General features: G+C 41.4%; 1 protein-coding gene across 1 annotated transcript; it reads left to right on the top strand.

Annotated features, from left to right (window-relative positions):
- Positions 1-6,916: 6,916 nt before the first annotated feature.
- Positions 6,917-8,110, top strand: LOC114353478 (mucin-5AC-like). The gene is made up of 2 exons (XM_028305506.1): positions 6,917-7,194; positions 7,233-8,110. The coding sequence occupies exons 1-2, from the start codon at positions 7,044-7,046 to the stop codon at positions 8,108-8,110; spliced, it is 1,029 nt and encodes a 342-aa protein (XP_028161307.1). The 5' UTR covers positions 6,917-7,043.
- Positions 8,111-11,356: the final 3,246 nt, after the last annotated feature.

The raw sequence follows: 11,356 nt of genomic DNA, 5'->3' as shown, positions 1-11,356 counted from the left end.
TAATCAATTACATCATCGTTATTATACGATAAACTTTATTAATAATTCGTCAGCATGTGTCTATTTCCGGAGATATCGAAATTCTTGACTGACATGTTTGCTGACGAAGGCAAAATGGTAAGATATCGAACTTGGAACGCTGATTACGATAAATTACACAAATTAATGCCATATTCAAAATTCGAGTAATTATGTACAGTCACGGAATGAAAAGGTTCGTCAGTTTTCAAATTGATTTCTTCAACGAATCGCGAGCACATGTTACCTTTTGAAACTATGTTACAGAATAATCTCGAGTTAGAGAAAATAATCTTTAACTGTTCGTCAGTAAAGTTCAAAATTATTCAGATCAAAGTTGTTTGACGATTTATCTTGTCAAGAAGATTATTATGATTGTAAACTAAAACCTTCTTGTTGGTTCAACCTGCCATTATTATTTCTATTAAATAAAAAAAAAACTATTGTCAATTGGTCAATGTCATCATTGCATTGCACTGATGGGATAGAAAAATAAACGAGCAAAACCTTATTCGCTAGCAAACGTCATATTTATTTAAATGTTAGCAGCACTGTTTCTTGCACTGTTATGTTGGCAGTGGGTGACAAAGTGCAAATTTTAATCGCAAACCAGTCGAAAAGTGGTCGAAAAGTCCCTTTTTTGTATGGAGTTTTGACGGATTCGATTTTCGATTCGATCAAAAAGTGCGTTTTGTCTAGGGGGGCAGGTTTGACTCTTACAGTACCTAGTGCAAGCGAAAACCGACACTAAGGTGACGAACCTTTTCATTCCGCGACTGTAATTTGAGATGTGACTGAGTTCAGCGCTTGACCTATAATTTTATTTTTAATTTCAATATCATTATCGTTTTTCTAATTAAGTTTACGAAACGCTTGTATAAGTTGGTTTTGACGTCGATTCATACCCAAAATTGACCCCTTAAGTTTGTTATTGTTCATAGCCCAAGTTAATGAAGTAAAGTTGCGGTCAGTACTGCATGAGCGACCGCTTCAACCACAGGGCAGTGTAAAACAAAACGCTATCCACACTAAAGAAAGTCTGCATTATGAGTTTATAGAGACGGCACATGATTGTGTTTCACATGCGATTAACATCAGGTGCGATTGTGGTCAAATACCTGCCTTGTTATGCATAAAAAAATGTCTGATTGTTAGCACACCACTAATAGAGCTTCTGAGGCAGTATTTATTTCTAATTTCACATTTTCATAAATGCAAATCCGTGCAAATGAAAAGGTTCTGGAGTGAAGGCACGTACTGGAAACAGCGTGTGACGTCTACCCACGACGTGGACCGATAACCTCATAAAGGTAGCAGGAAGGCGCTGGATGCAGACCGCTGTCGTGGTTTGGAACCGGGTGATGTGGCAATCATTGGGGTAGGCCTATGTTCAGCAGTGGACGTGACGTGTGACTGAAATGATGATGATGATTAATGCAAATATTTAACTAAATATTGTATAAACATATCACTAAGCCGCCTGAAAGAAAATTTTTTTCTTCAGACACACTCGGCTATCATTTCTCCATTTACACGCCCAACACGACCGAACTCCGTCCCACCTGCTATTTAAATTGGTAAACACGCGGCAAATTACGCGGAACTTGTAAGCAAACTTTAGTCAACTGTCCCATATTTACATTCCCTAATCCGCCCGACTCGGGGTTAGTTCACAAAATTGAAAATTGTTACGCCTAAATCAATTTGATTTATGGTTTTATTTAAACTGCTGTTATTAAGTTGGAAGTTTCGAATTGCCTAACAAGCCTAGGGCGTTTTGAGTAACATCAATGCGGTAAATTAATCTCGAGATACAATACCTACTCTTATAAAATACACTTGCAACAAAGTTACATTTAGGTACATTAAATGCAGCGCCATCTTTTGAGATAAATGTCACTCGACTACATAATATATTCGTCTCATCCTCGTCTAAGGCTGAGTTGCACCAACTTACCTACTTTAACGGTAACTATGACGATAACCGATGCTTTTTGTATGGTGTTTGACAGATTTTTGACGTTTGTCAAAGTTAAATTAATATGGTGTAACCCAGCCTAAATGTTGGCTATCCAACCTACAAGTTTTGTTATTATAAAGTTTCCTAAATTAATTGCATCAGTCTACGTTATATTCACCCACACACACGTGTATAAAATTTGTACGATACGAATGCCTAAGAGATGTGCAGTAAATTCTCTGACAAATCCAATTCAACAGAGTTGCTAGCAGCTGCTTCTCAGTAATAGGACAGCGCAGTCACAGTATGTAGAAATTTCAGTTCCCGAATTTTCATTTAGTCAGCATCAAAAGGTCTTAACTTGCTTCAACTTACAACCGAAGTGTGCATCGCGCGACTCGAATTTATGGACGAAGAAAGTTACGTTTAGGACAAATGAGTTCACAGGTATAAACTCTGGGATAGACACGAGTGGGTTGACAGTAAGTCCTCTTTTTAACTTGAAAATGAACCTAAATTATCATAAGTAAAACAGAACGATTCGGATAAGAAGAATGGTAAATAATAAACAATACATCAATCATTAATGGGGTTGGTAACCTAAGTTGCAAATTGATGCCTAAGTTTTCTGGTACGTGGCTTCCTGTCCAGCATTCTGCTGTCCTGTCAACCGTCAAATTTGCGTGTTATGTACCCTGCCAATTGCCAAAGTTATGCTTGAATTTACGTGATTCTATTTTATGTAATTTTTTTTTTAACTAATCAATGACAATGGCTGGGATAGAAAAGTTCTCTAGTGGCGACCACGAGCCGGAAGCTACGTCTTGTGGCCTACCACTAGGTGGACCGACGACCTGGTGAAGTTAGCGAGAGTTGCCTGGGTGCGGGCGGCGCAGGACCGGTCTTTAAGGAAATCCTTGAGGGAGGCCTTTGTCCAGCAGTGGACGTCATTCGGCTGGAATGAACGAATCAATGACATTTAATACACCTATCTTGATTATAACTAAAATCTCCTGAGTCAAAAAAATGTTAACCTGTACTGCTGGCACCCCACTGCATTATACAGCGGGGATATAGTTCGGAATAACAATGTTTATCTCAACTACTCGGGACAATTCGGTTTATCTCCGGTCGGAGACCAGACTGAGCCATTCTGTATTTGTAATGTCTCCGCGAGACTTATCCAGGTGCAAACGGAAATTAATCGCCACTGGGACAGATTTAGGGTGGATTTATTTTTGTTGAAGCAAGTAAGTGTGAAATGTTTAGACAAATCTTCTCAAGTTTTACTTAAGCACACATACAAACACTCTCGTCTATGTAGTCTTATACATATGGTACACAGGCACGTGTACACACAAATATTATACAAAACACAATTCCTCATCATCATCATCGACGTTATCAAGTCATTTTGTCTTGACTGCCGGAGCACTCTTTTTCCGCTCCTTTATACAGCGATTAAATTAATTTATTTTCTCTGAATTTAAGTAAAACATAAATAGCGTTAACTAGACTCCTCCTTGTACTCAAATCCACATCAGCTCTGCTAAGGTGAATAACCACTAGTGTTAACGGTAGAACCTTTTTGTAGTAGAATTTCTATACAAAGTAACTATTGTCTATTGTTATTAGAGTAAGATGGACTGGGGCGTGAGCGAGACAAAGATAACAATTGTCCGTTGCTGNGAGTTGTGCTGTGGATATTCTGCTTTTACTCTGTTTTTATAATTAAATTTGAATAAAAATACATATAAAATCGCTTCATTTACCTCGCCTCGTCATCACAGCTCTGGTGGAAACGGATGATGAAGGGTATTATGTGCTCTTGGCCCAGTTTTAGCTTGGTCCACGGGACAAGTCGCTGGATTGAATTTTAAATATTTTTCTCCCAGTAACCACTCCTAGGAATGTGTGTGAGAGATATGGCGAGGATGTGTGATAAGGATGTAGCTGGAACAAGCGAGAAACTGGCAGAGAACTAGCTGTCAGCTTAGTGACTCATCTGCGTACTGTTTTACAGCTTCGCTTCACATCCTTGCTGTACTTATTCATCTTCCTAGAAAACCTCCAATGGGAACGCAGCCTAAAAAGGTACTTAGTTAGGTAACTCATTATGTGCCGATGTTTTACCCGAACATTGTATCTTGGATCTAATAGAATAAAATTGAAGAAAGTTGTAATTTTTCCTCATTAACTTTTTATAATCTTTTGCTTCCTCATAAATGGAACATGAGTATAATAATTTTTATGTGAACAAAACTAATAACTATTAGTTTTTTAATCATGGCATCGTCTTGTTATTACCTTATCACTCAAAATTATGCACGACAAAATATAAATAAGTAAGTAGGCTCCATTTACAGAAGACGACTCAAGCTTAGATTAAGTACCATTATCTAGAAATGTGACGAAAATATGATAAAGCCTGGTCCGTGAGCATTGCGGGGTCATTGGACGGGATTCTACGTGCTCATGGACCAGGCTTTAGAGGTAAAATTCGATAATACAAAGACACCAACATCTTTAAAACACTTCATTCTTGCCATGAATATGAATATCCCAGAGTCCCCGGAACCACTCAACTTCGTTGGTTTATTGATATCAATCAATATTGATTGAACTGTAGATCATCACCATCATTTCAACCACAGGACGTCCATTGCTGAACAGGCTGAAGATCCTGTCTATAAAAGTCGCAGTGGATGGTGGGAACTAAACCTGGTTTGTTCCGCTAAAACTTAGGCCCAGAACAAACGGTGAAACGCAACTGCAACGAAACTGCAACTTTCTGATGATTCTGATGAATGAAACTGAAACTGAAAGTTTCAAACTGTTCGCGTCATGTGTGGTCTCTCAACGGACGCTATGGCAGAAACTTAGATACTACTCAAAAGTAACTAGCAGTTGCAGTTTCGTTGCAGTTGCGTTTCACCGTCTGTTCTGGGCCTAACTGTCAGTCTTCCACGGAAGCAAACCCCATAAGCGCATGCGCGAAAGCGTAAAATGCCAAAATGGCGCATTACGTAACATCAGCATCCCGCATGACGTATGAGGACGTCATCATCGCATTAGCCTGGGAAGACCACACGCGCGCCCTCTCACGGACATTTGCGTAACTTCGTTTCCTGTTTGGGTCGTGGTTGAATCATTCCAGCAGTCACTTTTGCATAAAACAACTTATTATTGCACTCTAAAACACTTGGTATCATAAACTAAGATTATGCATTACTTTTTATTTTATTTTCTTTGTTAGGAAAACATACTGCTTAATCTATATATATATATATATAAAAATGAAACCCGTTTTCCGTTGTCACGACATAACATGAAAACGGCTTGACCGATTTGGCAGATTTTTTTTTGTAGTTTTCTAATACTCTGTACAAGGTTTTTACGGAAAAAATATAAAGAAAATCTCTACGCTAAGGCGGTACGAAGTTCGCCGGGTCAGCTAGTATGTTATAAAACAGCATTACGATACTCTTTACCTACGCATCTATTAAAAAATTCATAAACGAACCTGAATTAAATTCAAAGCTTGTGATGTGCTATTCTGTACGATGAAAATATCGTAAAAAATGAAATAGGTATCTATGATCTGAGGTATTACCTAAAAGGTAACATGACTCACAGAGTTAATGAACTCTAACAATGACTCTTTTCAGAGTAGAGATAGGTACTGAAAATTGTATTTGACAGCAAATTGAAAAGTTTCTAGGGCTAGAATAAAAAATAATATCCACATTGAATTCCTAACAGTTAGCGGTTTTAGCTTTCTGTATGGCATGAACTTTACCACAGGATATAAGACTTAAAAGCTTATTACTAAAACTTGCTTTACTCGGAACTAGCTTTCCACGAACCTTATTTGGGTGCTACAAGCTTTAGCTTATCAATAAAAGCTTTTAAAATTGCTACAAGTATTTTCCTGTCATAATATTACATAACTTTCACAAATCTATACTTCTATACTAATATTATAAATGCGAAAGTAACTCTGTCTGTCTGTCTCTCTTTCACGCCAAAACCACTGAACCGATTTTGCTGAAATTTGGCATAGAGATAGTTTGGGTCCCGGAAAAGGACATAGGATAGTTTTTATCCCGGTTTTTGAAACAGGAACGCGCGTAATAAAGTTTCTCTGTGAAAGACAAAATTCCACGCGGGCGAAGCCGCGGGCGGAAAGCTAGTTCAATATAACTGCAATCGATTAAATCTACATGATCGGTATTAGGTGCTCGATTACGTGTGAAAATATCGAGCGATTGTATCGGACAGCAATCGGTTCTTCGTAACGAGGTAATTGAAATTATAAAGAATGATTAGATTTATTAATGTTTTATTAACCCTTTACCTACGGGCCCTTGGAAACCCAAAGTCGCCTCTCAATACGGGGTATTTTAACCTATAAAATTGTTTGCTCCACTTTACATCAAGATATTTTAAAAAGTATGAGACTTACGGTATTGAAATTTGGAATATTATATTCTGCTACTAATGTAGTTTCATAATTACAAGCGCATTTTACACTTAATTTGCAATTTTATTGTTTTTTTGTCGTAAACCGTGATTTAGTATTGGGTTTGCCAAAATAACAATAGATGCCACCCGTATTGAGAAGTGACATTTGACTTGGCAACTATAGGTGCCTCCCGTAGGTAAGAGGTTAAGACAATTTTGTAGGATTTTTAATTTGATTTAAAACTTGAGTTTCATACAGCAGATTTTCACGCAGTAAGTAAAGGAAGCACGGTATGTTTCATATTAATACTTTTTGAAAAAAAAAATTGTTTTTTTTTTAACCGGACCGGTAATTAATTTAATAAATTATCAATGTAATCTATTGATAAGTAAGACGATTTATATGTCTAACAAAAAATATAATTGACTAATTTTGTTTAGTAAAAGATAATTATTTGTAAAATATTATTGTTAACGGTAGAACCTCTGTAGTAGAATTTCTAAACAAAGTAACCATTGTCTATTGTTATTAGAGTAAGATGGACTGGGGCGTGAGCGAGACAAAGATAACAATTGTCCGTTGCTTTGATTGTGTGAGCTCATGCCTCAGTCGCCGTTTGAACACGCTATTACTGTCACGTTTGGATCGAGCCCTGTGTTTCACTTTGCTGACCTGCCCTTCGACGTTAATCAACCCCGCGTCCTGTCTTCTACAAAGTGGTCCTTCGAGCATCGGATCGTCGAAAGTGGTCCTTCGAGCATCGGATCGTCGNTCTTCTACAAAGTGGTCCTTCGAGCATCGGATCGTCGAAGAATATGTCGTCATACACTCGCAGCAAATCCAGAAACATCGGGCCCGATAATAAAGTACCACGGGGAAACTCTACGCGCCCTCAACAAAGATTGCCGTCGTGTGAGGAAGAACGACGCATGGAAGAGGAACGACATCAACGAGAAGTATCGGCGCCCAGTACGAAGAATCTGTCACATCCTGCTACAGATTCGGGCATCGCAGAATCACGCTTCAACATACAGTCGCCTTCCAGTTCCAGTCAACACGGCAACCCGGAGGCTATAGTTCGTGGGATCCCGTTAGAAGGAGGGACGGTGCACGATCACACAATACGTCGCGCACCCGAAACCTGCAGTACGCCGACAGAAAATAGCACGCGCCCGAAAAATAGCACGTGCACCGACAAAACCACGTGCACCGAATACACCACGTGCACCGAATACACCACGTGCACCGGAAACACCACGTGCACCGAAAACACCACGTGCACAGAAAATACCACGCGCCCCGTCACGCCCCCGACCCTCCGCCGCGCCGCCACTGCAGCGTCCGCAGCCCACTGTGTGTCGTCCCGGTCGAGTCACGCTCAGCGAGAAGCAGCGCGTCGCCGCATCGAGTACGAAGTGGAGCTTGAGTTGTTTAAATCGAAACAACGCCTAGCTCAAATGAAAAAGGCGATGCAGCTAGCCGAGTTAGAAGCTGAGGAAGAACTCGAGGATGAACCACCCGAACGAAACCGTGAGTCGCTTGTTGGGGAGTGGGTCGAGAAATCGCCCTTCAACGCTGCAGAAGAGACACTTTATCGCCCTCGCATGACGCTCTTTCTACGAGCTGCCAAACTTCTACGGGGACCCTGCAGACCGTCTCTTCTTTAAGAGAAGATACGAGTAGTCATCACGTACGAGTTCAAGCCGTCGGAAAACTTGACAAGAATTTAAATGGCGTTGCAAGGCAAAGCTAAGAAACTCATTGAAGATTTGCCTCGCACTAGCACGAACCCGAACGAGTTAACACAAGTGCTAGATCGAACAAACGGAAACCCGCATACGTTACTTGCTTGCCCAACCTCGCTGACAACGATAGTGTAGCAGTACGGAACTTCAGTGCCGCAGTCCGTTCGTGTGTCTACTTTGAAGAACATAGGGCGGACGGATACTTGAACAATCCTTAGTTCTGGAGTTATCAGACAAGCTNGACAAGCTTCGCCCGCACAATGTGATACAGCAAGTTCGCCCGGCGACTTTTACGGCCACGTCGATTTGCGAGTGTCGTCGACCTTAACTGTGGTGTGGATTTCCTGGAAGAGCTGGCCGACACAGCTGCGTTTATGGTGTCTACTGACGTGGGTGACCTTCAAAGCCGAACTTACCTAAGACTACGTACCACAATAGACAGCACTCATCAAATCCTCCTGAGTGCAGTTGCTTGGGCACTCAGGGCACGACATCAGGTGCTTCATCGACTGGGGAACAAAACCGCACCTGCACTCCATGTGTAAGCCATCTAAGACAACGCCACTCTTGTCTTGTAGCGGAGTTTTGGGCTGACACTGTGTAGGTTTGTTGTCGACACGAAAAGAAGAAGTAGACAGCAAATACGTCGACTGCACGTCAACCGAACCGCATAGTGCACAAAGTGATGGAAGTGACTGAAAAAGAACCTGAAGTAGTGTGCGAGTTATGTGAAGGACAACATCGGTTGCCAAGCTGCAGTGAATTTGTGAAAATGGAACTTGATTAGAAGTGGGACTTAGTTTTGTGTAATTCTACAGCCCGAGGTATCAGTCCGTACCATAGAGATATAGAGAGATGCCAACTAATGCGCTGAGTTCGAATCGAAACTCAGTGTCGCATTAGAATTTCACACAAAGAAATCAAAATATGTGCTCATTATCCACTGCGGTATCAGTACTCAACGTTCGAATAATCTTTCTACGCAAGCAATGTAAGCTGTTTACATTATGACGTCGCTGCTGTCACCATGGCTTTCACATGTGTTCTGTTTTTGGGCATATTGCTGCGACACGGGCCCCATGGCACATCTCCCTTTAGTTTCTGTGATCTGTGGTCCGTAACTTCGCGGTATCTTGAGATCTTGCATTGTTCCTTACTTCGTCCCATTCGTTCCCGCTCGCCATATCTTCTGCATTAGTATTCGGGAGCCAATTGACAACGGGTAAATGAGTCCCAGTGATCAGACTCATAATGAAGGGCAGAAACACTCTCTTCGTGGGCACTTCATCGCCATTCACAATTTCGGAACGTAGCTTCTTGAATGATTGGTCAAACGCAAGGGAGTCTTCGCTGGTTATCCACATGAAGCCAAGGGTTCGTTCGGTTTCTCCTCCAAGTTTTGACAAACTGACACTCTCAGTCTCAGGAATAACGCTTGGCAGTTTCTCTAGTAAAGTTCGGTCGCCGGGCACGTAGAATTTCGTCCAATGACCCCAAGCTACCCATCCTTATCGCTCGCGCGTAATTATATTGCTGTCGCGAATGTGCGACGGGCGCCCGCAGTGAGTGTGCGAGCGTGTAGTTGTTCGTTGTTGTCTGTCGACTACCCCCTGATGTTGAAGTTACCGTGGCGATGAAGCCACGATTCTGCGATGATTCTATGATGCTGTCGATGTAATTAATTTTTCTGTATGGCTTCAACTGCTTCCGGGTGTGTACCTTTGAACATGACAGCATTCTTGTTCAGTACGAAGATAATAAATTAAAAAATGAAAATGAAAAATATTTTATTGACACCTTAGTACGAATGTTACAAGTAAGTAGTTGGGGAATTCCTCTCTTTAAATTTAAGTAACCTGTATTGAGTGGAATCCACTCTAGCTGGAAGATAACGAAGGCGAAGATGTGGCACCGAATATCATTGAGTCCATCACAAAGGTGTCGGGTTCAAATTCAAATTCAAAGTATTTATTGCTTGCTAAGTGACAATTTGTAATGGTGTAAATTACATATACAGGAGCTTAAAAAAGGTTGTCGTTCTCTGTCTCTCTCCAAAAGAATAGTTGTGCTCTCTGATCTTTCTCAGTGATCTTAACACATAGGAACATATCCTCTATATCTGCAGTCACTGCTACTGGCTTCGATCGAAACTTGGGCAGCGGGTTGAGTAGATTTGTAGCCTTATTCACGTAACACTGTTGAAGTTACAACAAATCGCTGAGTTGCGATCCTATCGAGTAATCGTTCTATCGAAATGACCCTTGTGAATACGGATTTAGAACTGATTCAATGGGACGACTTCTGAAAGTCAGCGAGATCTTGACTGTGTCAAAATACGTGAATTAGGCCACCAGCCCGCGACTTGTTGAGTTCGTAAGTTGTCGGTTTTTCATCACGTGTAGCAACTGACGGTGATTATAACCGCACTTGCCGCTTTTTCGCTCGGAACGACAGGCGTTTGTGTTTCTTCACGATGCAGTTGAAACACAGTTTATTTTTCTTCTTGGTACTTCGTGGATGTAGTTTGTTTAAAGTCATGACAAAATGAGTGCGCTTTTTAGGGTTCCGTAGTCCTGACAAGGAACTCTTATAGTTTCGTTATGTCCGTCTGTGTGTCTGTCTATCTGTCCGAGGTTTTGCTTGGAAACTGTTGGCACTAGATGTCCACACATCATCAACAGCCCTTTACAGTCCACTGCTGGACTATGAGCCTCCTCCACTATAGTGGAGGGTTTTGCCATAATCTCCACGCTTGGCAGGCGGGTTGGAGATCNACCGCAGCGTCCGCAGCCCACAGTGTGTCGTCCCGGTCGAGTCACGCTCAGCGAGAAGCAGCGCGTCGCCGCATCGAGTACGAAGCGGAGCTTGAGTTGTTTAAATCGAAACAACGCCTAGCTCAAAGACTTCTCTTATCGAAGACTTGGCCGCTGCACTTCATTCAATTGCGAAGCCGCGTCCTACACTGCGCGCCTTCTACGAGCTGCCAAACTTCTATGGAGNTGCAGTTGAAACACAGTTTATTTTTCTTCTTGGTACTTCGTGGATGTAGTTTGTTTAAAGTCATGACAAAATGAGTGCGCTTTTTAGGGTTCCGTAGTCCTGACAAGGAACTCTTATAGTTTCGTTATGTCCGTCTGTGTGTCTGTCTATCTGTCCGAGGGTTTGCTT

Source organism: Ostrinia furnacalis, unplaced genomic scaffold (assembly GCF_004193835.3).
Source record: "Ostrinia furnacalis isolate ACB-3 unplaced genomic scaffold, ASM419383v2 OfSCF1700, whole genome shotgun sequence".
Classification (NCBI taxonomy): domain Eukaryota; kingdom Metazoa; phylum Arthropoda; class Insecta; order Lepidoptera; family Crambidae; genus Ostrinia; species Ostrinia furnacalis.
This window is presented reverse-complemented; position numbering and strand designations above follow the sequence as displayed.

Bases quoted from the DNA above. Each gene is read 5' to 3' on its own strand.
- LOC114353478 (XM_028305506.1), top strand. From the start codon at position 7,044: ATGCCTCAGTCGCCGTTTGAACACGCTATTACTGTCACGTTTGGATCG. The intron at 7,195-7,232 runs CTTCGAGCATCG...TACAAAGTGGTC, and splicing joins TCGGATCGTCGAAAGTGGTC to CTTCGAGCATCGGATCGTCG.